The sequence below is a fragment of the Durio zibethinus genome, chromosome 11, assembly GCF_047325235.1.
Source record: "Durio zibethinus cultivar Kanyao isolate XHJ-2024 chromosome 11, ASM4732523v1, whole genome shotgun sequence".
Lineage (NCBI taxonomy): Eukaryota > Viridiplantae > Streptophyta > Magnoliopsida > Malvales > Malvaceae > Durio > Durio zibethinus.
In genome coordinates, this window is record NC_143172.1 from 1,832,393 (window position 1) to 1,857,969 (window position 25,577).

The window sequence follows — 25,577 nt, forward strand, 5'->3', positions numbered from 1 at the left end:
CAATTAAAAAAATTTTATTGTCATTTAAAAAAACTCTAAATGTAATACAATTAACATATAATTATGAATTTCTGAGTACATGAACTCTCCATTTATATACTAGTATGACAAAAAGGTTAATGATGCCATTGTCTATATGTTAATAATCATATAATCTGTTAAAAAAATTAAAATTTTAATTTAATGACAAAGATTCAACTATATCTAAAAATGAGAAAATAGAAGTAAGAATGTAAATTGGGCCTGTTATCCACAATAAGAAAATGATGTTTGAATAACTAACTAGATTTTTTTTTTTTTTTTGAACTTGTTTTTCTACAAACAAAGAGCTTAATTGCACTTGCACATGTCAATTTTTTTTGCTGTAATTTTAAATTTAAAATTTTAAGTATACAGGCACATTTGATTTTTTCAAGGACCTAATGAAAATCATTAATAAAGTAAAATGAAAATTTATAGGAACTGTTGATTAGTTGAAATCAAAGAGTTTTGGTTTTGAATTGACCTTTTTTTATAAGAAAATGGTTGAATTAACCTTTCTAAAGACAGCATAATATTAGGCTCATATTGAAGGTTCTCTCGAGTCCCAACCATAATATATTGGACTCAACTCCCGGTAAGACTGGTTAAAAAAGGAAAGAAAAAAAGACCAGTTAGATACATGAATTATACCAAGTAGTCAACATGAATGAATATTATTGTGTTGTGTGCTAGCAGAAAAAATTACTTGGTTGACATGATTATTAATGTTATTCATTCTTTGTTGACGTTGTTATAATTCAAATCCAAAACCATGTTCATACATGTTTGACCAGTTCAAAATAGAAGCTTCTAACAATTATTCATGTTATGCTATTGATTAGCACCAAAGTTGACATTTCTGTTGTTTGCCCATTCTTTCTGTTCTTGTTTCCATCCTGTTTTCGTGACTGCAATGCCCTTTTTTTGTTCATAGGATTTGGAGATAGGAGAGGGGATGGCTTGGAAGAACCAAGAGCAACTAAGAAATAGCAGTATCTATCAATTACAAGGATAGCATGGCAAGCTTGGATCCTAAACCAACCATGATTAGCAGCTACTAATATCAACCATGTTTCTTCCACATTCATTTTTTTTTCTCTGGTATTTGCAACCCATGCTGTAGAATCGCCAAGTGAAAGAGTAGGAAGAAGAGCCACCTACCCACTTCACAAAATAGTACAAGAATTTATATTTATGCACACTTATCCTCAGAAAAAATCACACTCGTAATCTTCTTTCCAACTGGCCGACATCAATTCAAACGTGCCAATGCTTAAAAATTTTCAAGATCAATTTGTTATTACAAAACCTGCAAAAAACAGAGGAAAAAAAAAAAAAACAGTGCTCTCACCCATAATTTTGAAGTCTTTAACTTAAAATTCTCCACCACAAGTGACATTACTCTAAGAGCTTAGATGATGGCTTTTGGGTGGGTTATTGCAGCTGTTATTAAACTAACGCTTTTCTCTTCTAAGTCAGTCAACAATACTTATCAGCTTATTAAAGATGGTACTGCTGGCTTAAATTTGATAGAAAGACTTGGTGTTGGTGGGATTTTCCGATTCAAATTTTATTTTTGACTAAAAACAAGCTACGTTTAAGAGGTAACGTTACATGATTCCATGGTTATGTAAACATATTAAGAGTTCACTAAAGTCACTCTATTCCATATTGTTGTTATTGTCCACAAAGACAAGAGGAGCAACGTCTCCATGCCTTATTTTCCATTGACCTGCAAAATGTCCAAGTTTTTAGTTACTTTCCGGTAGAAAATGTTGAATATGTTAAGGTTTACCGGGTCTTTCACGTTTGCTACGCTAATTTGTTAAAATCTTCGAATTGTCACAAGGAGTTCTGCTATGTTCCTATTGACATCTTCAAGATTAGGCTATTCACAGATTGGTGCAAAAACTTCTGTTTCTGAGCTTAGAATGGATCATAGATTGAAGAAGGCTGCTGAGAATGGAGATGTTGATATGCTATATGCGTTACTCGCTCAGGATCCATACCTTTTGGATCGTATTGATCAGATTCCAATTGTTGAGACTCCATTACATGTTGCTGCATGCTTTGGGATGACTCATTTTGCTTTGGAAATTGCTACCTTGAAGTCATCTCTTGCACTGAAGTTGAACCATATTGGCCTTAGCCCCATGCATCTGGCTCTACAAAATGGGCATATCCACACGGTAAGGGGGCTTATAACAATTGATCCTGAGCTCATTCGGGTAAAAGGAAGGGGGAGGATTACTCCTTTGCACTATGTAGCTGGAACAGAAGAACTCGATCTCTTGGCTGAATTTTTATCAGTTTGTCCAGGTTCCATCGAGGATTTAACTGTTCGTTGTGAGACTGCAGTCCATGTTGCTGTGAAAAATCACAAGTCTAGAGCTGTTAATGTCCTGGTTGGTTGGCTTCAGCGTGTGAACAAGGAAGAGATCCTGAACTGGAAGGATGAGGATGGTAACACTGTCTTGCATATTACAGCATGTACAAATCAACCTGAGGTCAGTAATACCAGTCATAGCAGCAGTTACTGCATTATATTAAGTAGCCTGCAAATGTTGTCCTTGTCCTAACATTAGTTGCTATTTTCCATTGCATTTCAGCTGGGAACATGCTAATTTCTAAACATCCATTAATAACTCTGAATATTATTAGCTCAAGACACAGAGTTCCCCTGTCTTCCCCAGTTCCCTTGCTTATCATCTCAATTTGAAGAAGTCTTTGCATCATTCATGTTATTTTGTCTTGAAAACCCTAAATATCATTCATATTAATTTGATTAAACATTTAATCAAATTATGTCTTCCTCTTTGTGAAGGTCATGAAGTCAATTATTAGGAATGTGAATGTAAATGCAAAGAATCTTCAAGAATTGACAGCTATGGACATCTGCCTTCAACACGAATTACAACGGACAAAAGTTGGGGATATTCTTCGCAGTGCCAAAGCTAAACCGGCTTCTTCTCTTGCTACCTTTACCTTAAGCCTTGCAAATTACTTAAGTCAGGAACTATCACTCCTAGAGAAAAGGGACAAGTACCTAGGGCTTAAAGGCCAAAATGAAAGGAAATCCCCTAGCAACATCGGAAATGTAATACTTGTGGTGGCTATATTGATTGCAACGGCCGCTTACCAAGCTGTTCTCAGCCCTCCTGGTGGATATTGGCAAGATGACTACAATCCTCCGGCCAACAACACCTACAATCTCTCTGCCACCAACCTGGGGAAAGGAGAACAGCGACCACATCGGGCAGGAAATATGATCATGGCCCCAACGAGTGTCATCTTCTTTTTCACCCTTAATAGTGTGGCCTTTTATGCATCCGTATCCACCATTCTTATAATCATAATGGGCCTCCCTTACTCTACCACATTATATGTTTCAGCATGTTTTTTCTTATTAGCTTATTCGTCTTTATTGGCACACTCCTACCCCTATCCGCCACATCAAAGTTTAACAAATAAAGTTGCAGGTCTTACATATGTGCATGTAACTTACCTGTTCTCGGCAGTCATTATTGTGATTTCTTTGGTGGCATTTGTTCGACATAAGAGGCAGAAGTGGAGAGTAGATTTTCTGACAAGAAATCTAAAGGATGCGATATAAACATGGAAAAATAGCATACAATTTTGTCAATAACTTTGACCTCTAGCTAGCATGGGGATGTTTCAAAATTTATGCTACAACTGAAATCAACATCGAATTTGATTTTACAGCTGTTATGATCGGAACCTTACTTTTGACTTGCGTTGATTTACTTTTCACTTGTCATTGATTGAATATATTAGTATGTAAAAACTAAATTCATCTGTCTTTTACGTTTAAAAAATAGAAATAAATTTCCAAGAATAAGGCGAAGGCATGAAAAGCTTGAACTTGAAAGACTTCCTTGAAAACGACACGTTTTGCCAAAAATAAAAGGAAAAACATTTATGGTCTAACCCGAACCATTCCTAGATTCCGGGTCGGACATGGTCCGGATATGACTCCCCTTTATTCTTCTTCCTTGTAGTTGCTATTCTGGAACACTCTTTCCCAAAATACTGCTCTGTCGAAGCACAATAGCCATCAATGGAGGTCGTAACCGCAATCGCAGTCGCATCAAGCTTCGCTCTCCACGCGTATGTGTTATCACCCCCAACCTCCGCTTGAACCGTAAACCCTAACCGAACCCCTAACGTCTCCTCCGTCGACTTCTCTCCTCGCTTTCCTCTTCACTAATTTCCTCTCCCCCTTTCCCGACATCGGAAGCGTCTTGGGAGATTTATCCAGACTCAAGCTACGACCCGACTCTCTCAACCTCGCTTCTCTCTCCCGGTCCAAGCCCGAACGAGGTGTCATCACCACGGTACACTTTCAAATCATTTTAATTTAATCTAAATTTCCTTACTTTACTTATCTAGGGTTTTCAAAATGTTTACTAATTGTGCTAAAACTGCTGATAGTTAGAAAGTAGGCAATTTTATTTTATAAGAATGCTGAAAAGTTAATATTGATGCTAATCTTAAGTTCGGGTATCGTATCATAGTGGAATTGCCCTATTTAAGGTCAAGTTATACGAGATTAGACAAGGGTGAAATTGAATAAATTCATTTTTTGGCGTTGGCCCAGAATTTTGTGGATAGGTTATTCCATTTTCGAGGGGAAGTACATGGGAGCAACCTCCACCGGACTTAGCATCATATTTGTACAAGAATTGGATAGTTTACTTGGGAATGTCGCTTGTTCCTTCTGACACAGAGTTGATAGTGGCTGAGTTTCTTTACCTTCAGTATGAAGATACGGAGAAGCTATTTACTTGTACATAAACTTCGCCGGAACAACCAAGGTATAATTTTGCTTATCGGAAATTGGAAACCATGTTCTAGAGGCCCAAATGTAGTTTTTTCTGTGATTAGTGGCATCATAATTTTCATTGGATGTTAAATGAATGGTAAGAAATTCAAACTTTTGTTTAGAAAGTATTTTGAACCTTTCTTATTTTCATCGCATGCTAAATGTATTGAATGTGAACTTAGAAAGTAAAAGAATTCTCTATTACTTTCTCTTTTGCATTATTATGGTGCTTAAGAAAGGAAAGAAAATGTTGCACTAGTTTGCTTCATATTTAACACTTTTAATAGGATTTTTCGCCATGGATAGGGACATTCATTTGTGTTTTCAGTTTTATTTTGTTTTTTAAGGTTTGAGGTTTTTATGATGGTGAAGTGATGAGCTTTTGTTTCTTTTTTCTTTCAGTTCATGGCTGAGTTTAGTTTGTTTGGAAGTAATGGGGTGTTTGAGGTTGTCAGCTATCCGTCTTTTTGACTTAAACAATTAAATGAAGTTGGGCAGTTTAGGCGACTCATGCTCTTTTTTTAGTAAGACTTCTCAGTTCTACAATCTAAGGTAAGATGATAGCCTTGCCCTTTTTCTCTTTTTGGTAGAAATGGGTGCCTCTTGCCCTCGATATTATAATTTTCATTAGTAATAAGAGGGAAAATAAATAAATAGAAAAAGGCCTGTAAAGTTTTCATCATGTGTTTTCATATTTAATTTGAGTAATAATGAATGCCGAACTTGAAAACCATTTTTTTTCTTATTAACATAGATACTAATATTTTCCATTTACTTATACCAATGGCATAAGCATAATGAAAAATCATAAATGTAGGGAATTTATGCTTCTTTATTTATTTTTCTCTATTAATATCCCATCAAGCAGGTAAATGATAAAATGTTACATTCATGCAACAGTATTAGAAAGTAGGTTTGAATATGACTAATTATAGAAATGAATTAATGCAACAGTTAATGCAATGTAGATGCAAGCTTTATTGATGAATTTTTACAAGTTGATGGAGAAAATATGATTTTTTTTCTATTTCTTTAATAAAAAAAAGGATTAACACAAGTAACTGTCCTATAAATTAAAACTTAGAATCATATAAACTTATTAAGAAATAAGTAAAAAAATTTTCTTGTCATTTAAAAAAACTCTAAATGTAGTGCAATTAACATATAATTATGAATTTATGAGTACATGAACTCTCAATTTAAATACTAGTATGACAAAAAGGTTAATGATGCCTTGGTCTATATGTTAATAATCATAAAATCTGTTAAAAAAATTAAAATTTTAATTTAATGACAAAGATTCAACTGTATCTAAAAATGAGAAAATAGAAGTCAAAATGTAAATTGAGCCTGTTATCCACAATGAGAAAATGATGTTTGAATAACTAACTAGATTTTTTTTTTAACCTGTTTTTGTATAAACAAAAAGCTTAATTGAACTTGCACATGTCAATTTTAAATATACATGCACATTTGATTTTTCAAGGACCTAATGAAAATCATTAATAGAGCAAGTAAATTAAGATTTATAGGAACTGTTGATTAGTTGAAATCAAAGAGTTTTTGGTTTTGAATTGACCTTTTTTTTTATAAGAAAATGGTTGAATTGACCTTTTTTAAGACAGCGTGTTATTAGGTTCATATTCAAGGTCCTCTCGAGTCCCAATCATAATATATTGGACTCAGCTCCCTATGAGACTGGTAAAAGAAAGAAAAAAAAAAAAAGAAAAGAAAACTAGTTAGATACATGAACGGTACCAAGTAGTCAACAGGTATGAATATTATTGTGTTGTGTGCTAGCAGAAAAAATTAATTAGTTGACATGATTGTTAATGTTATTTATTTTTTGTTGACTGTTGTTATAATTCAAATCCTTAGTTGACATGATTGTTAATGTTATTTATTCTTTGTTGACTGTTGTTATAATTCAAATCCAAAACCATGTTCATGCATGTTTGACCAGTTCAAAATAGAAGCTTCTGACAATTATTCATGTTATGCTATTGATTAGTGCCAAAGCTGACATTTCTGTTGTTTGCCCATTCTTCTTTCTGTTCTTGTTTCCATCCTGTTTTCGTGATTGCCAATGCCTTTTTTTGGTTCACAGGATTTGGAGATGGGAGAGGGGATGGCTTGGAAGAACCAAGAGCAACTAGGAAATAGCAGTATCTATCAATTACAAGAATAGCATGGCAAGCTTGGACCCTAAACTAACCATGATTAGCAGCTACTACTATCTACTATGTTTCTTCCCCATTCGTTTTTTTTTTTATCTGGTATTTGCGACCCATGCTGTAGAATGGCCAACTGAAAGAGTAGGAAGAAAAGCCACCTACCTACTTCACAAATAAAATAGTACAAGAATTTATATTTATGCACACTTACCCTCTGGAAAAAACACACATGTAATCTTCCTTCCCGCTGGCCGACGTCAATTTAAACGTGCCAATGCTTGAAATTTTTCAATATCAATTTATGATTACAAAACCTGCAAAAACAGAACAAAATTAAAGAGTGCTCCCACCCCTAATTTTTGAAGTCTTTAACTTAAAATTCTCCACCACAAGTGACGGCACTCTAAGAGCTTAGCTACTTGCTTACTGGTTTGACAGTCGTGGCAGTGCGTTGCAACCCACCGAATGATGGCTTTTGCGTGGGTTATTGCAGTTGTTTCTAAACTAGCGCTTTTCTCTTCATGGCTTTTGGGAGGGTTATTGCAGTTGTTACTAAACTAACGCTTTTCTCTTCTGAGTCGGTCAACAATACTTATCAGCCTATTAAAGATGGTACTACTGATTTAGATTTGATAGGACAGACTTGGTGTTGGTGGGATTTTACGATCAGATTTTGTTTTTGACTAAAAACAAGCTACGTTTAAGAGGTAACGCTACATGATTCTATGGTAACGTAATCATATTAAGAGTTCACTAACGTCGGTCTACTCCATCTTCTTGTTATTGTCCACAAAGACAAGAGAAGCAAAGTCTCCATTCCTCATTTTCCATTGACCTGCCAAATGTCCAAAATTTTAATTACTTTCCTGTAGAAAATGTAGAATATGTTAAGGTTTACCGGGTCTTTCACGTTTGCCACGCTAATTTGTTAAAATCTTCGAATTGTTGACAAGGAGTCCTGCTATATTCATATTGACATCTTCAAGATTAGGCTATTCATAGATTGGTGCAAAAACTTTCGTTTCTGAGCTTAGAATGGATCACAGATTGAAGAAGGCTGCTGAGAATGGAGATGTAGATATGCTATATGCGTTACTCGCTCAGGATCCATACCTTTTGGATCGTATTGATCAGATTCCAATTGTTGAGACTCCATTACATGTTGCTGCATGCTTTGGGATGACTCATTTTGCTTTGGAAATTGCTACCCTGAAGCCATCTCTTGCACTTAAGCTGAACCATATTGGCCTTAGCCCCATGCATCTGGCTCTACAAAATGGACATATCCACACAGTAAGAGGGCTTATAACAATTGATCCTGAGCTCATTCGGGTAAAAGGAAGGGGGAGGTTTACTCCTTTGCACTATGTAGCTGGAACAGAAGAACTCGATCTCTTGGCTGAATTTTTATCAGTTTGTCCAGGTTCCATCGAGGATTTAACTGTTCGTTGTGAGACTGCAGTTCATGTTGCTGTGAAAAATCACAAGTCTAGAGCTGTTAATGTCCTGGTTGGTTGGCTTAAGCGTGTGAACAAGGAAGAGATCCTGAACTGGAAGGATGAGGATGGTAACACTATCTTGCATATTACAGCATGTACAAATCAACCCGAGGTCAGTGGTACCAGTCATAGCAGCAGTTGCTGCATTATTTTAAGTAGCCTGCAACTGTTGCCCTTGTCCTAGCATTAGTTGCTATTTTCCATTGCATTTCAGCTGGGAACATGCTAATTTCTAAACATCCATTAATTACTCAGAATATTATTAGCTCAAGAAACAGAGCTCCTGTCTTCCCCAGTTCCCTGCCTTGCCATCTCACTTTGAAGACGTCTTTGCATCATTCATGCTATTTTGTCTTGAAAACTCCAAACATCATTCATGTTCATTTATCAAATTATGTCTTCCTCTTTGTGAAGGTCATGAAGTCAATTATTAGGAATGTGAATGTGAATGCAAAGAATCTCCAAGATTTAACAGCTATGGACATCTGCCTTCAACACGAATTACAGCAGACAGAAGTTGGGGATATTCTTCGCAGTGCCAAAGCTAAACGGGCTTCATCTCTTGCTACCTTTACCATAAGCCTTGCAAATTACTTAAGTCAGGAACTATCGCTCCTAGAGAAAAGGGACAAGTACCTAGGGCTTAAAAGCCAAAATAAAAGGAAATCCCCCAGCAACATCGGAAATGTAATACTTGTGGTGGCTATATTGATGGCAACAGCCGCTTACCAAGCTGTTCTCAGCCCTCCAGGTGGATTTTGGCAAGATGACTACAATCCGCCAGTCAACAACACCTACAATCTCTCTGCCACAAACCTGAGGAATGGAGATCAGCGACCACATTGGGCAGGAGATATGATCAACTCCCCAACGAATATCATCTTCTTTTTCACCCTTAATAGTGCGACCTTTTATGCATCCGTATCCACCATTCTTATAATCATAATGGGGCTCCCTTACTCTACCACATTATATATTTCAGCATGTTTTTTCTTATTAGCTTATTCGTCTTTATTGGCAGACACCTACCCCTATCCGCCTCATCAAAGTTTAACAAAGAAAGTTGCAGGTCTTGCATATGTGCATGTAACTTACCTGTTCTCGGCCATGATTATCGTGATTACGTTGGTGGCATTTGTTCGACATAAGAGGCGGAAGTGGAGAGTAGATTTTCTGACAAGAAATCTGGGGGATGCTATATGAACATGTAAAACCTGCAGACAATTTCCTCTAACACATTATGTTTCACCCATAGTTAGCATGGGGCTGTTTCGACTTACGAGTTTCCGCTGTAACTGACGGAATTTGATTTTATTGCTATGATCGGAACATTTTTTTTAAATTATAAATATAAAAAAAAAATTACACTTATAACTAAATGTTATATTATTAAATAATAAAAAAATTAATAGGCAAATAAAAATTAAACATAAAATCAAATCAAACTTACATACGAGATTTGAATCTACCTTAAAATTATAAAATCTTTTCCTTACGACTAAATAAAAAGTTCATTGGCTGATTTTAATATTACTTCAAATTTTACATATAAATTGAGTTCATTTTTTATACATTCACAATATAATTTTTTTAGAACTCTTGTATTGTCCTTAGCCTATCAACATGAAGAGATTAATAGTTTTAGTGTATTTATTCAGCAAATTTTTTCATCTGTTTTTTACTTCAATTTTTTTGGCCAATTCATCTGTTTTTACTATTAAAAAATAGAAATAAATTTCCAAGAATAAGGCGAAAGCCTGAAGAACTGAAACTTGAAAGGCTTCCTTGTAAACGACGCCGTTTAGAAGGGAAGATACGAATGAAAAGAAGGAATCCTCTCTCCCTTTCCCGCCATCGGAAGCGTCTCGGGAGATTTATCCAGACAAAAGCTACGACCCGACTCTCTCAACCCTGCTTCTCTCTCCCGGTCCAAGCCCAAACGAGATGTCATCACCATAGTACACTTTCAAATCATTTTAATTTAATCTAAATTTCCTTACTTTACTTATCTAGGGTTTTCAAAATGTTTACTAATTGTGCTAAAACGGCTAATAGTTAGAAAGTAAGCAATTTTATTTTATAAGAATGCTGAAAAGTTAATATTATACTAATCTTTAGTTTGAGTATCATATCACAGTTGAATTGCCCTATTTAAGATCAAGTTATATGAGATTAGACAAGGGTGAAATTGAGTAAATTCATTTTTTGGTGTTTGCCCGTAATTTTGTGGATAGGTTATTCCAATTTCAGGGGAAGTGCATGGGAGCAATCTTCACCGGACTTAGCATCATATGTGTACAAGAACTGGATAGTTTACTTGGCAATGTCGCTTGTTCCTTCTGTTACAGAGTTGATACTGGCCGAGTTTCTTTAACTTCAGTATGAAGATGCAGAGAAGCCTATTTACTTGTACATAAACTCCACTGGAACAACCATGGTATGATTTTCTTACCGAAAATTGGAAACCATGTTCTAGAGGCATAAATGTAGTTTTTTCTGTGATTAGTGGCATCGTAATTTGCATTGGATGTTAAATGAATGGTAAGAAATTCAAACTTTTGTTTAGAAAGTATTTTGAATCTGTCTTATTTTAGTTTCTCTTAAGAATTAAAACGTATTGAATGTGAACTTAGTAAGTAAAAGAATTCTCTTTTACTTTTCTTTTGCATTATTATGGTACTTGAGAGATGAAACAAAATGTTGCATTAGTTTGCTTCCCTTTTAACACTATTAATAGGATTTTTCGCTTTTTTCACGGTGGCTAGAAGTTGGGTTATGAGACTGAGGCTTTTGCGATCTATGATGTTATGGGTCCACTACGCTTTCGGCTTTTTAATTCATGCTTTATTTCACAGTTGACTTGTTTTATGAGCGGCACAAAATATGCGCTTATTAAGTGTTGGAATAATCTGAATTCTCTTCCTGGATTCAGGGCAGTAGTTTCAGCCTAGATATCAAAATACAGCAGTATCAATTACTATCAAATATTGAATGCATTATTCTTTGCGAATGATGCTGGGTCCTTGTACCTTCCACATTTCTATAGGCAGTATGTTATTTAGTCATGGTGAAGCCTAGTTACTCGTAGATTTTCTTCTTCCTAGACGCTACTTAAATACTAAATGCCTTAAGCTTGAAAATGTTTCTGAATGTATAACATTTACAAACCTCTGTACATCCTTGTCCTTCCATAACAGCTTCCAGGCTTTATTTTTTGTGTTTCTGATTACTTTCTTTCACTGCAGGTATGTCAAGCCTCCTATTTTTACTCTCTGTGTTGGTAAGGCTTGGGGAGAAGATGCATTACTTTTAGCTGCTGGTGCAACAGGAAATCATTCTACACTTCCTTCATCTACAATAATGATAAGGCAGGTTGGTTGTTGGACAGTGGATCTCTGATGCTCTAAACTATCAATTTTTTCTGTTATTTTGCTTTGACACATTTAACCTGAATGTTTATTATTTATTTTTTTTTCCTCTACCAATCTGCAGCCAGTTGCTAGATTTCAAGGTCAAGCAACAGATGTTGACCTTGCAAGAAAGGAAGTAAAGAATGTGAAAACAGTGTTGGCAAGAAAATGATCTACCTAGTTAAGGATTCTGATTATACACCAGACTTACATTTAAAAACACCATGGTCCTACTTAAATAACTTTGTATTTGCTTGAAATTCTATGACTAAACTGCAGACTGTAGACTGTATATATTTGTTTTTAAATCTACTCTTTAAAGCTGACTTTGCAAACTCTGCTGGTGGATTTCCATCCCAACTTGGGCTAATACAACTGCATGTTTTTATATGAATTATACTCAAGGTTGACCTCTATGCAAAACACATGGGAAAATCAACTGAGCTGATTGAAGAAGATATGAGGTGCCCAAAATATTATAGCCCCAGTGAAGTAGTTGAATATGGCATCATAGGTAAGGTTCTTTTACTTGAAGGAGTTTTTTGGTCTATTCTAATTTTGATGCACTGCTATACTATATTTATCCGATAACATTCTTTAGGTATTATACAATGAAAGGAGTGCTGAAGACTGTGGTGTTGTTTCTGACCTAAAAAAGGCACAACTTATTTGAGCATAGGAGAACTTGTACTTGTGACTGTTAAATCCGCTGAGGTAAAACAGTTTTGTTTTCTCTTGAATTGTCTGATTGATTCATTGCTTGTTATATGTTCTCTGATTGATTCATTGCTTGTTATATGTTCTAGATATCTTTTTCCACAATAGTTCTTCAGTAACAGAAAATGCATTTTTAGAAGGAATTATGTCTAAAGGATAGCTGCATTTTATCCTGGACTCCTTTTTGGTCACTCGTAATTATTTGCACTACAGTTTTTTTTTTCTTTTTTTTGTGTTCTACAATTTTAATTGAACTTAGACTGTAGTAAATTGAGGGTACTTGTTACCACAGGATCCAATTAATCTATTGTCTACTTGAGCATTGATTATTTTTAGAAGTACTGATACTTAGATGCATTTCAACTACCCATGTGGCTTCTAGTGTTTTTAGATGTCACCAAGCAATATACCATGATTTTGCTGGGTATTCGTTATCTTTTTTGTGAAATCTCTACCTCTTAAATGAAATGATTCATTGTCCTGCTTCTTGACGTATAGAGACTTTGATTGCTAATTGTGAAGGATGAAAGAGAAAAAAACCTTTATAGACATGTTATGCCTTAATTGAACATTAGCTCTTTGATCTCTATCACACGCCTCTCTTTCCATTTCCACACCCACAATGGTTCTAGGTTCTGCTCGTAACTGGTACATTTCTGTACAAGTGTGTTGTGGAATAGAAATGTATTTACTTGTTTATTGTCTCACCACCTTTGCTATTATTGCTCTTTCTGTCCAACCTAAAGTCTGTAACGAGAGACACTTAGAAAAGTGCATCAGCTATTGTTGCTTGTTTGACTATATGTTCATCTGCTTTACACCTTGCATTTGCTTTTTAGTGGTTCCGTTAAGATTGCTGGGGTTGTATTGAGAATGACCAAAGAGGAAATTTGGATAGTGGTGTGCTTTGTTTTACAAACTTGTTAGTTTAGCTTCCTCATTGGATAACCTTTTGCTCCTCCCTTCATCCTAAACATCACAAGCGTCAGAAGGAGATTCTAAGTCGAAGATGGTATTTTGCATGTGGATCATGGACGTATTTTGGTCCCCACTTCTCAACAGTGTCTTTTCCATTATTTGCTCAAGTGGCAAGAACTTGTTAATGGAGTGATCTCATTATTTAAGCCAATAAAAGTGGCAGTCACTATCTCAAAACTCTTTATCAATCCTTCTTACCTATCTTTCTGAAATGTGAAAGTATCAATTTAATCGAAACAAAGTACATAATACATGTTTATGAAGATCAGATTGTTTGTCAAAATTTATCATAAATTTTTAAATATTTTCTAGCTGATCTGATATGCTGTTTATTACAACAGTATAGATTGAGTTGAAGCATGACTATAGAAGCTGAGAACAGTCTGTACTTTGTTGGGGGATCAAAGCCATGGGAATGGGAATCATAATAATGGATATGCTGTCTCAGCAGGTGTATCAGTCTCATTTGTAGCAAAAAGTTATTTGCTCTGTTTATCTTAGGTTCAACAAATTCTATTTTAGTTGTTTAAACATTAATTAATTGTAATTAAATTTTTATTTTATTTTTTCCTTTCTCCCCCTCTTTTGCCAAGTGTGTATGGTTTACTTTAACTTTAGTCTCTTTACATTGCTAGTCTTTGCTGAGATAATCTCCTTAGATGATTTAAAAATAAGAAATTGCCATGTATATTAACATTTAAGAACCTGCAATGATTTTTTTTCAAACAGAAAAATTCAATCGGCATGGATGGATTTATCAAAGTTTCTCTTCATGTACTGTGTGGAAAAACAGCAGTACCTATCAATTGCAATGAAATCTGTTAACAATAACTCATTTGGAAGAAGCAAGAGCAACTACCATAAAATCACTGATCCAAAGGCGTGAAGGATAGCATGGAGCTTGGACCCTAAACCAACCATGATTAGCAGCTACTACTACGTTTCTTCCCCATTTTTATTTTTTTTTTTGTTATTTACAACCCAATTTGCTGTACATTCGCCAAGTGGAAGAGCAGGAAGAAAAGCCACCTATCCACCACTTCACAAATAAAATAGTACTACAATAATTTATATTTATGCACACTAACCTCTAGAAAAATCACACTAGTAAATCTTCTTTTCCACACATGCCGACATCAATTCAAACGTGCCAAGACTTGAAAATCTTCAAGATCAATTTGTTATTACAAAACCTGCTAAAACAGAAAAAATTAAGAGTGCTCTCACCCTAATTTTTTAAGTCTTTAACCTAAAATTATCCACCAGAAATGGTAGTATTTTAAGGTTATGTTTGATATACAAAATAATATAAAATAAGATTAGATTAAATAATATCATCTTATTTTATGTTTAATATATATAAAAATTAAAATAAAATAATTTATTTATTTATTAAAATTATTCTTCTTCAATATTTATATAATTTATTATTGATGTAATTTTTAAAAGTATAATTGAACATGTAAGTTTAATCTTATGAATTAAAAGTAATCCTCTTCACTTGGAGAGGATGAATAATCCTATATTAAGAGGATATTAATCCTCCTTACAATCATTATCCCTTTTTTTAGATATAAATCAAATATGATATAAAATGATTATCACTCTCTCCCATCATTAATCCTATGTATCAAGCATGACCAAAGAGCTTAGCCACTCAGCTACTGGTTTCACAGTCGTTGTAGTGCGCTAGAACCAACCGAAATGATGGCTTTTTGGTGGGTTATTGCAGTTGTTGCTATACTTAGCCAGCGATTTTCTGTTTTGAGTCAGTCAACGTAACTTAATCAGCTTATTAAAGATGATTCTGCAAGTTGAAATTCGATAGAACAGACTTGGTGTTAGTGGGATTATCCGATTAGCTTTTTGTTTTTGACTAAAAAAAAGCAACGTTTAGGAGGTATTGTTACATGATTCTATGGTAATGTAATCATATTAAGATGAAAATTTCAAGTTTGTATCGCTATCCCAAAGTTAAAGAACTGAAAATATTCTGGATCTTAAAAGGATTGAATTCTAAATCCAGCTAAACCTGCTGATGGACATTACCTGAACATGGGAAAATGATGACTTTTATTTTACGGAAATGGAAAATTGTAATGTTTTCAGTCAGCTGATTGTTTTATCTCTATTCTTCATGCTTTTAACTTCTTCAGGCATCAATGTATTTGGTGCAATCTTTAAGAATGAGGCTGCTTTGTCTTATAATTTCGTCTTTCAATTAGTTTTCTTGATAGGTGGGGATGAGGAGATATTGAGAAAAAAGAATACAAATATCTTGCCTTTAGTCTTTAATATATAGTTGAAACCAATAGGATAAACAAATATTTTGGTCCGTACAGCACTAATTTGTCACGCCTAAACTTTCAACATCAACCAGAAGAAATATACACGAAGCTGCCAATAAGTGAAGGGAATGTTTACAGAAGTTAGGCAGAATATTTTTCAATAGAATACATATCCAAATTCAAGCAAGGGTCTTAAGGGGGTCAATAATGGGGGTCTACATATGATACATGTATACACATCATTCATCTTAATCCTACTGCCTTAAACCCTTTGTGTACTGCACCTAGCTAGCTCTAATTGGTGGAAGAAAAAAGGTATAGCAATTTGCTCAACAGCAGCCTCTTGCCCTCAGCTATAAATATGGGATTCTGATTACTTAGATTCCCATCTCAGTAGCTCATTCAACTTCTCTCTCTTTAATACCAAGTTCTTCTCTTTTCTTGGTTACATTGCTATAAATTTTGTAGCAGAAACATGGGGTTCTCCCTAAAATTTCATTGTTGCCTTGTGTCTGTCATGGTGCTCTTGCCTGCACTGTGCTACTCTCAGGACTATTTCGTACGGTCCAGAGCAACTTACTATGGCAGTCCTGACTGCTTAGGGACTCCAAGTACGCACATTTCTCCAATAATACAAGCATATTTATTGCATGTTTATTAATTACTAGTATTTGCATATAACGTAAGGTATCTCAACACCACGAGTTTTTTAAATTGACAAGTGAATATACACTTTAAATTCTCAAATTACATGTCTACAAGTGGGGGGTAAAAGCACATGCGCATGCAATGTTTATAATATCGTTATATGTGAGGTAACAATTGATTATGTGAATTTAGGTGGAGCTTGTGGGTTTGGAGAATATGGAAGGACTGCCAATGATGCGAATGTGGCTGGGGTTTCCAGGCTCTACAAGAACGGAACCGGCTGTGGTGCTTGCTATCAGGTAAAAACTTCAAGACAATCATTTTGTCAGCTTTGAAAGTGACGGATAAAGCAGGCAAACAGCCAAAGGAGTTCGGCGGAAGCTTCCTCAAATCAAACCAATTTCCACTCAACCTTTAAAATATATATATGTATCTTCCCCACAACTACTTAAAAGTAATTAAAATATCATGATCATTAATTAATTTGGCACTAATAAATGAACAAGTGGCTTCTTATTTTATGTTGGTAATTAGTGACACTTGATATTGTTTAACTAAACAACTCTCAGGTTAGGTGCACAAACCCTTACCTCTGTACTGATAATGGGGTGAACATAGTGGTGACAGACTATGGCGAAGGAGACAACACCGATTTCATCCTCAGCCCCCGTGCGTACGCAAGGATGGCACGATCAGACACCGCAGCACAGCTGTTTGCTTATGGCGTAGTTGACGTAGAATACCAGAGAATCCCATGTAGCTACGGTGGTTACAAGCTCCAGATTAAGGTTAACGGACATAGCAGATACCCAAGTTACCTGGCCATTGTAATCCAGTACCAACCTGGCAGCAAGGAAATCCTAGCCGTTGATATTTGGCAGGTAAAACATTGTTACAATGCTAGTAGAAACTGAATTCAGTAATTTCAAAAAAGCAGAAGGAGTCAAAAGCATGTAGCATTTATACTTGTTGGCGATGTGCAGGAGGATTGTAAAGAATGGATAGGAATGAGGAGGGCGTATGGGGCAGTTTTCGACATGGCTAATCCGCCATCGGGACCTGTGAGTTTGAGGTTCCAAGTGCATGGCAGCCCCGGCTTGACATGGGTGCAGGCACCAAATATCATTCCCGGTGATTGGAAAATTGGAGTTGCTTATGAATCAGATATTCAGCTTGATTAAAGTGCATCAGAATTGCACCACTTCTAAAAAAGATAGCAAAGTGCTTAAGCTTTGCTTGTGCTCAATAAAAAAAGTTGCGTATATATATATATACTTTTGCTTGATGTATGTTGATCAATCAAAAAAGTTGCACTTGAAAGACATTTTCCTTATTTTTTTTTTATTAATTGTGTATTAATTTTTATAATTAAGAAAATTTTAAAAAAAACAAAAGTATTAAATATTCAAAAATAAAAATGATATAATTTTCTGACATTCTAAAAAATGAGAGATCGAGTAAGCAGCAAATAAGAAAATTTTTGGTAAAAACAATTATGGGCTTAGTTTTTGTACCAAAATAGTGATTAGACTCAATTTGCTCTACGTTCCCTTTTTCCCATATCACAAATATGTCTTCGTCTTGGGCTCTTATGAAATTTCTCTCCATTTGGGTTTGGACAAGTGGGCTTTCATGGGCTTCTTTTGATCGGATTGTATATTTCAAATCAAGCAGCCACCTCTATTGGAAGTTGCCAATGTGTCAACATCCTCCCCCCGTCCCATTTTTTATAATATTAACATGCCCATTTGACTGCAAATTGTAATTGTTTTTGGTTTTGGTTTTGGTCCTTTTGGAGGAGCAAATTAATTACACTGGCTAAATTTTGAAATGAAATTAGCCCAAACAAAAGTACGGACAGCATAATGGCCTCGAGCACAAATCAGTGTAAATCGATTTAACTCAATTTGATCTAACCGATTTTGATTATAATTAATTTTTTAATTCGATTAAGTTAATTAAATTGATTATTTTTTATTTTTAAAATTAATAATTAAATTAATCAAATTAATTGATTTTTTGATAAATAAAAGTAAAAATATTGAGGTAAATATTTTTATTTTTTTATTAAAAAATATTATTAAAATTATTAAATTTTTTAATATTTAATTTAAAATGATACTTAAATTTAAATTTTATTTGATTAAATTTATAATTAAATAATTATTTATAATATAAAAAAATAAAAAATTTAATTATTTATCATAATCGATCAAATCAAATTGATTTTAATCAATTGTTATGATCAATTATGTTTAATTATTTAAAAATTTTTAATCAATTCCCTTATTTGTTGAATTAAATTATTTGTTAAAAAATAATTAATTAATTCTTTTATTAATTTTTTTAATCAAACTGATAGAATCGATTAATTGTTCACCTCTACAGCAGAATTTCTTGGACCGGATAATCTGAGGAACAAGAGAGAGAGAGAGAGAGAGAGTACAGCCACAAGCCCACTTTTTATTTCTAGTATAGTTTCAACATAAGGTCATGACTCATGACAAAGTGACGCAGCTTCAACAACAAAGAGAAAACAGTAGTACCTTTATATAAAAAATAAATAAAACAAAAAAAGAAAACAGCAGTAATTTATAAGGTCCAAACTCTAAATAAGTTCTCCATGAGATCCTAGTCCTATCAAGGTTGCTCCATAATACACAAAGCACGGCGAAGTTACATAAGTCAATTTTCACTTCCTCCCGATTCCGAATTTCTTTCTGAAGGAGAGAAAAAATCGACGATTGGAAAAAAGCACAAGGCCCCGAAGTAGTAATATGACAAAAAATATGAACAACCCGAAATTAACCAATGCGCATTTGAGGCTTGGCGATATGACTGTTGAGTTGAACAGGTAGCACGCAGACAAGAGAAGTAGGGGTAGAGTCAATAGCCGGCCATAGAAACCATGTGGGAGGAGAAGAAAGATAGTTATGGTTGTCACCCAAAACGAAGTACCATTGAGAATTAAGAAAATCATGTATAGCCATTCTTTCATGACTACCTTCCCTACCTTGCTGAATGGGAGTGAATCACTTGCACTGTCAGCCTGCCGAAGTCCACCAGGCGGGCTGAGAACTGCTTGGAAAGTGGCTGTTGCAACGAGTCCAGCCACCACTAGCAAAGGATCGCGTGATTCCGCTGAGATACTTGTTTTCTGGCCTTTTAAACATCGTATCATGTTTTCTAAAAGCGTAGGCCTTGATTTAAAACTCAATTGCTTCGTGGAGATAGTGTCAATTGAACTTCCACGTACAGCTCCTGCTTGGATTAAGAGTTTTCTCATGCCTGTTTTAACTGGTTCGGAAACAATGTCCAGAGCCGTTAAACCATCCAGACTTATGGCATTCACATGGACGTTACACTTTAGTAACAATTTCATCATCTGCAGGGTGGACTAATTAACCAAAAAAACATCATGAGTAAGATATCTATACCTACTATCAATTTCTTATATATTGGCTAGAAGGCGTAATTGAGATTGAGGATAAAAGAGAAACCATTAACACCTGGAGTTGATTCATTTTCGCTACAGCGTGCAACACAGTGTAACCCTCTTCATCCTTCCAGTTGAGAACTTTCTCCTCCAAGTGTAGGGCGTCATCATTCCAGGACCTTCGAAGGAATGCCAATAGAGCTTCTAAAGCTTCGGTATTTCCCTTCTTAACAGCGATGTGCAGAGCAGTTTCACCCCGATTCGTCGTGTCAGTGATGGAACCAGGGCTAACGGATAGAAACTCATTCAGGAGTTTGAGGTCTCCCTGTTCAACTACATAATGCAGAAGAGTAACACCCTCCTTCCCTTTGACACGGACAAGTTCTGCCCCATTGTCCGTCTCTAGGAATCGATGCACAGTCCGGATCTGCTTTTTTTCCAATGCAAGGTGCATGGGGCTCAACCCTCGTGCATCTAGCTTCTTGGAAAAACTTGGCTTAAGCCTCATGATCTCTATAGCAAAATTGATTTTCCCCTGACTTACAGCTCTATGCAAAGGGGTTTCAACAACTTTCATTTTATCAAAATAGTCGAAAGCATGAGGATTTTTAGCCAACACATGATAGAGCATATCTAAATCTCCCTCATTAGCAGCACGTTGCAATTGATGATCCATCTGAAGAAAACACTAAATCAGAGACAGCAATATCATAGCTTGTAGCTAGATTAACGAGATTTCCTGAGCTGAGCACAAGAATTAGTATTCCTTTCTACTACTTAAGTAGGTAATGGACCATGCATGGTCTAGGGCACTGGTACAGGGCAAGCTAGTGGCACAGGAAGCGTACAATAAACGCGTAATGTTAAATCACTGGTCACCATAAGGCTTTATTGGCATTTATTCGCGATTTGATTAGTGACTGAACCAATACCATAATTGACTTTGCTCTTGGCAGGAGGATGCAGAAGAAAAAGAAATTTTTTTTTTTAATTTCAATCATAATCAAATATTATATTTATATAATTAATTGAATAATTAATTGTTATATCTTATAATCATTAAATAATTAATTAACAAACAAAAATTTAGACAAGCAAACAAGGACATAATAACTGAACTTAAAATCTCATAATTTAAAAAAAAAATTATTATTAAATCAAAATTGTATTAACAAAAAAAAATTATATAAATGTAATAATTACACATCTTTCAACAAAATATGATAATATAAAAACTAATTAATGTAAAAATAACATGTGAATAATTTATGTTTATAGCACTTTTCATAATCAAGATGACAATCGATCAAATCAAAATAAATCTTTACTTGCTTCAATTTTTATCTAATCTCTTAATATTTATATTTGGTTTTGATATGACATCGAAGTATTAATTTTTTATATCAAATCCTATCTAAAACTAATTAAATAATTTTTATTTAATATAATATTTATAAGATATTTTTAATATAAATTATATTTTAATTATATATAAATATAATATTTTTATTAAATTATTATGTAATAATTTTATGAATATAATATATAATTAAATAAATAATAAAAATTATATTTTTTTTATATACTTAGATCGGATTCAGTTAAATCTAGACTCCAATCCAAACTTGATTTTAGGGAAAAATCCTAACCAACCTCTTATTTAAAAAAAAAAAAAATTATTCCTGTCAAAAAGAAATATGTCAAAAATCATCAAGGAGAAATTATTTTGTCATCTTTATTTATAATAAAATAAGTAATAAAACAAATTAATAATATTATATTCATATACGAGATATACATATATATATATATATATTTAAATAAAATATATTTTTATATATTCTGAGCGGCTGCCCCCTTACTCCACTCTGCATCGGAGGTTCAGTTGAATCCAGGGGGGTCGAAGATTTGATACACCTACATTTTCTTTCTATGCTTTTAGAGAAGTTTAGCGTGAAATTTAGGCAACTGAATCTCTACTGGAGATTCAGTTGAATTCTTTGACACACCCACATTTTCTTTCTTTTTTCTTAAAATATAAATGTTTTGAAAAGAAAAGTTTCCTAATAGTTTTTTTTGCAAAAGTAGGTAATTTTTATAATTTTTTAAATAAAAGTACGTTATATAAAAATTTTGAAAAGACATAAATATAACTATTATAATATTTATTATAGTACGTTCTTTATCCTTGATAAATTTTTCAGCTAGATTATCTTATTTCATTGGTGACATTAAATTTAGTCAAAAAACTTTAACAATACTAGATCTTGTGGCACTCACTTAGTAAGAGAAAAAAAATTAAAGCAAAAAGCAATAATTTTTAAAAAATAATTTTTTTACAAAACGAATAATAAAAAAAAAAAAAAGTAGCTACAAAAGTGATAGGAGTACTTTATCTTTCAGTAGGATTGTAAAAATGGATTGCAATGTGGAGGCCGAATGGGGAAGTTTTCGGCATGGCTAATCCGCCCTTTGGAGCTGTCAGTCAGAGGTTCCAAATGCGTGGCAGCGCCGGCTTGACGTGGTTGCAGGCACCAAATATTATTCCCAGTTGCTAGAAAGCTGGAGTTTCGTGCGAATCAGATATTCAGCTTGATTAAAGTGCGTTAAGAGTTGCACTTCTGAAAAAAGAAAGTAGCGGTTGTTTAAAACAAAAATCATTAAATCAGACAACTTAGTTATAGTTGCTTATGTCATTAACTACGTTTTTTAAGGCAGCAAAAGTGCTCAAAACTTTTCCTGCATGATTATTCTTCTCATCTACCACTGAAGGGAAGGATGAAACGAGCTGTACACCTAGATTGGATATTCAGTAAACTGTTCCAAACATAAAACGGGGGCATGTAAGACATCAAAGATGAACGAAGTTTGAAGAAGCTCCCAAATTTTTTATAAAAATTAGAAGCATTAAAGAAATTCAAACCAACAAGGCAGTCAAAAGCTCAGAAGTTACAAATATGATTTAATGTTCAAGGTGGAAGACATAGTCCGTCAGGCGCTGCAATTTGCCAGGATCTAGTTTCTGCTCTCTCACAATAGCCTGCCTCGTCACAGTTAGCATATGAGAAGCAGGATCAACCGTCCAACCTTGCCGGAGTACATCTACATTGACAACCAAAAACATCTTGACATTAGTACATACGACCAATACTGTTGTCATCAACAACCCAAAACACAATGTGCATATTAGCACAAATAAATAATTCTATTTAAGAAAACAGAATGTGGAACATTCGGCTGAAAACAGGGTCGATAGTAAGAGCCATTTTACCATACATACCACCTCAACCACTAAAACAATTGCAGAACATGAAGAACAAACCCCAAGAGCTAGCTCAACACTCAGAAAACCTTGTAAGCCTTGAGAAGGTAACAAACTCGGAAGAGTTATGATAAGCAAATATCTTTTATCTTTGATCTTTTAAAGCCCAAATGCAGAAGACTTAGCACTAAAGGAAGCTAAAAACAACCCTCAAAAGGAGTACATTGGGGGCTTGGAGAAATCTGGGAGAGCCTATGATCCTTTTTTGCCAAGACCAAATGAATGACCCACTTAAAACATAAGCCATAACACCATAATTTCTGACCTAGCAAACAATAAAGACGAAAAGCAAATCAATCTTGAGCATGGAAAGTTAACAGTAATTAAACTATTTATATAATTGGACTTGGATGGTAGTCCATATGATTACCATTATCTGAGCCTAGGGTTAGCCTATAAACAGAAAAGGTTCATCATTTTTCAATGAGAATTTAGTTTTTTATGGCCATCAATCTGCTTGAAAAAATCAAGAACCAAAGACAATATATTAGTAGTAATAGGGTATAGAATAAGATGGCTTTCTTTTGCCACAATCATCGTGACTCTCAAAGTTTTATACATTTCACGTGTATGGGGAGCACAAATGTTCAGATGTTTGGTAAGGCAGACGTTTCAAAGGCTAGAGATGTTGAATTCAAATCAAACATCTAGAAATAAATAATAAAACAATAGAAGCTTCACAGCATAAACATAACAAGCAATGAGTGTACTTACAATTCGTGGCATCTTCCTCACTCATTCCAAGAAATTGAGCTGCATCTTGGATGGTTATTGTTGAATAAGCAGATTGCAGCAGTTCAAACATCCTCTTAGTGTAAAGCTCTACAAAACAGATGGCAAGTAATGACCACAACTGCTATATTGCCTACACCTTTAACAGACATTCTATTATATTAACTGTTGATTTCACTCCTGTTTCATGCATCTTAATCAAAACTAGCAGTTCATCTATGAGCCACACTTCATTGCTTCTGTACCGAACCATAAAGTTTAAATTAGATATTACTTTTTATAATTAGCACCTTTTAAAACAAATATATTTTATTTAATTATCTAACTAAGTAATTTAACTACTGTGAAAGCTACTATAAAGAAAACTTACTGCGAAAGCTATTATAAAGAAAACTTGCCTGAGAAAGCAGCAACAAGAACTTGTGTTTCTTGAGTCCAATCAAAGCCACGAATAGCCTCATAGACACCAGCATAATCTCTAGTCCACAGCTTCTGACCTATTTTCCAGGCTGCAACCAACTCCGGTTGGCTCTCCTTGATTGCCACAGGTATTGATTTCCAAAGAAACCTTGCACTATTACTGCAAAACCATCCCACTCCAAGTATAAAATCCTAGACTAAATTTGTGAAATTTTAAAAACAACATTAATTCCAAAATAACATTTTTGAAGAAACTAAAGTCAAATATAAATATAATCCCAAAAATATAAATTTATTAATCAAGCAAAGAAAGAAAGAATAAATGGACTTACATATCATCAACGTAGATGTGGCCAAGAAGATGAATTACGAAAGGCCATTCGTCTTGAAAAGGAACGCCCTCCGCTGCTACCTGGTTTTATATATAGAGAGACCAAAGTTTTATATATATATATATATATATATATATATATATATATATAGGGTTCAGGGAATTCCTAAAGGAAAAAAAATTGAACAGTTGAATGAACCATCTAAAATTAGATGGACCAACCATCAGGAAAATATAAATAAAAATAAATCAGAAGGAGAGAAAAGAGAAAGTACCTGAAGCATGAGATTGTCGCATAGATCAGCGATCTTATCGAAGGATTTGGAGTCCAATCTTTCATTGAGAACACTAAAATCCATCTCTGCTTCTTCGCTGCTTTTCCTCTTCTGATCTTTTCTCTTTTTGGGGATAAATTTACAGAAAATAATTTTTTATATATCAAAAGACTCTTAGTTTTTGTTTGGGGGTTTTCCTTTTCTTTTCGATGGGCCGAACGGAACGGCCCATGATGTGGGCTGCATAAAGGCGACGGCTTTTACCCTTTAAAACATCTAGCGGAGAAAATACTTGTTCTCAGTTAGATGCCCAATTTGTCCAATTGAACCATGGGATCGCTGTCTTGCCTTGTTCTAAACACCTGGAAGCTTGGAATTCGGCCAGCTCAACTCTTTGTACTGCCCACCACGCTCAGAATTTTCTATTTCTTACCCTTCATTTGTTTTCGTAATTAAAACCAAAAAAAAAAGCTTTCAACTCTC

General features: G+C 34.4%; 6 protein-coding genes across 14 annotated transcripts; 4 read left to right on the forward strand and 2 right to left on the reverse strand.

The window, feature by feature from the left end:
* Positions 1–891: 891 nt before the first annotated feature.
* On the forward strand, positions 892–7,244 carry LOC111289693 (ankyrin repeat-containing protein BDA1-like). Of its 2 annotated transcripts, XM_089767575.1 has the most exons (5): positions 892–2,528; positions 2,846–4,376; positions 4,640–4,856; positions 5,267–5,416; positions 6,972–7,244. In XM_089767575.1, exons 1-2 carry the CDS (start codon positions 1,881–1,883, stop codon positions 3,632–3,634), a joined length of 1,437 nt encoding a protein of 478 aa, XP_089623701.1. In that variant the 5' UTR covers positions 892–1,880; the 3' UTR covers positions 3,635–4,376; positions 4,640–4,856; positions 5,267–5,416; positions 6,972–7,244. The 2 variants fall into 2 exon arrangements, with proteins under 2 accessions (XP_089623701.1, XP_022736676.1); XM_022880941.2 differs by lacking the exon at positions 5,267–5,416.
* A 573-nt stretch (positions 7,245–7,817) lies between these two features.
* On the forward strand, positions 7,818–14,717 carry LOC149515966 (ankyrin repeat-containing protein BDA1-like). 3 transcript variants are annotated; one of them, XM_089767576.1, is made up of 6 exons: positions 7,818–8,649; positions 8,952–10,495; positions 10,772–10,974; positions 11,783–12,461; positions 12,549–12,661; positions 14,372–14,717. In XM_089767576.1, the coding sequence occupies exons 1-2, from the start codon at positions 8,074–8,076 to the stop codon at positions 9,738–9,740; spliced, it is 1,365 nt and encodes a 454-aa protein (XP_089623702.1). In that variant the 5' UTR covers positions 7,818–8,073; the 3' UTR covers positions 9,741–10,495; positions 10,772–10,974; positions 11,783–12,461; positions 12,549–12,661; positions 14,372–14,717. The 3 variants fall into 3 exon arrangements, with proteins under 3 accessions (XP_089623702.1, XP_089623704.1, XP_089623703.1); XM_089767578.1 differs by having other exon boundaries at positions 10,788–10,974; XM_089767577.1 differs by lacking the exon at positions 14,372–14,717 and adding an exon at positions 13,989–14,218.
* LOC111289695 (ATP-dependent Clp protease proteolytic subunit-related protein 4, chloroplastic-like) lies at positions 11,788–14,717 on the forward strand. Its single transcript, XM_089767580.1, has 5 exons — positions 11,788–11,909; positions 12,030–12,107; positions 12,353–12,466; positions 12,549–12,661; positions 14,372–14,717. Exons 1-4 carry the CDS (start codon positions 11,898–11,900, stop codon positions 12,618–12,620), a joined length of 276 nt encoding a protein of 91 aa, XP_089623706.1. The 5' UTR covers positions 11,788–11,897; the 3' UTR covers positions 12,621–12,661; positions 14,372–14,717.
* Positions 14,718–15,977: 1,260 nt separating this feature from the next.
* Positions 15,978–17,900, forward strand: LOC111290971 (expansin-like B1). The gene is made up of 4 exons (XM_089767579.1): positions 15,978–16,541; positions 16,771–16,877; positions 17,148–17,459; positions 17,562–17,900. The coding sequence occupies exons 1-4, from the start codon at positions 16,406–16,408 to the stop codon at positions 17,757–17,759; spliced, it is 753 nt and encodes a 250-aa protein (XP_089623705.1). The 5' UTR covers positions 15,978–16,405; the 3' UTR covers positions 17,760–17,900.
* Positions 17,901–19,152: 1,252 nt separating this feature from the next.
* Positions 19,153–22,545, reverse strand: LOC111290033 (ankyrin repeat-containing protein BDA1-like). 2 transcript variants are annotated; one of them, XM_089767582.1, is made up of 4 exons: positions 22,406–22,545; positions 20,088–20,690; positions 19,592–19,975; positions 19,153–19,416 (listed from the first exon to the last, which is right to left on the reverse strand). In XM_089767582.1, the coding sequence occupies exons 2-4, from the start codon at positions 20,688–20,690 to the stop codon at positions 19,264–19,266; spliced, it is 1,140 nt and encodes a 379-aa protein (XP_089623708.1). In that variant the 5' UTR covers positions 22,406–22,545; the 3' UTR covers positions 19,153–19,263. The 2 variants fall into 2 exon arrangements, with proteins under 2 accessions (XP_089623708.1, XP_089623707.1); XM_089767581.1 differs by having other exon boundaries at positions 19,153–19,963.
* Positions 22,299–25,572, reverse strand: LOC111289320 (COP9 signalosome complex subunit 8-like). 5 transcript variants are annotated; one of them, XR_002690166.2, is made up of 7 exons: positions 25,095–25,572; positions 24,821–24,900; positions 24,467–24,648; positions 24,051–24,158; positions 22,968–23,116; positions 22,719–22,831; positions 22,299–22,635 (listed from the first exon to the last, which is right to left on the reverse strand). XR_002690166.2 is itself a non-coding variant. In XM_089767584.1 (6 exons), exons 1-5 carry the CDS (start codon positions 25,176–25,178, stop codon positions 22,977–22,979), a joined length of 594 nt encoding a protein of 197 aa, XP_089623710.1. In that variant the 5' UTR covers positions 25,179–25,572; the 3' UTR covers positions 22,508–22,635; positions 22,968–22,976. The 5 variants fall into 5 exon arrangements, 4 of the variants coding, with proteins under 4 accessions (XP_089623710.1, XP_022736006.2, XP_089623709.1 ...); XM_089767584.1 differs by lacking the exon at positions 22,719–22,831 and having other exon boundaries at positions 22,508–22,635; XM_022880271.2 differs by lacking the exon at positions 22,299–22,635 and having other exon boundaries at positions 22,702–22,831.
* Positions 25,573–25,577: the final 5 nt, after the last annotated feature.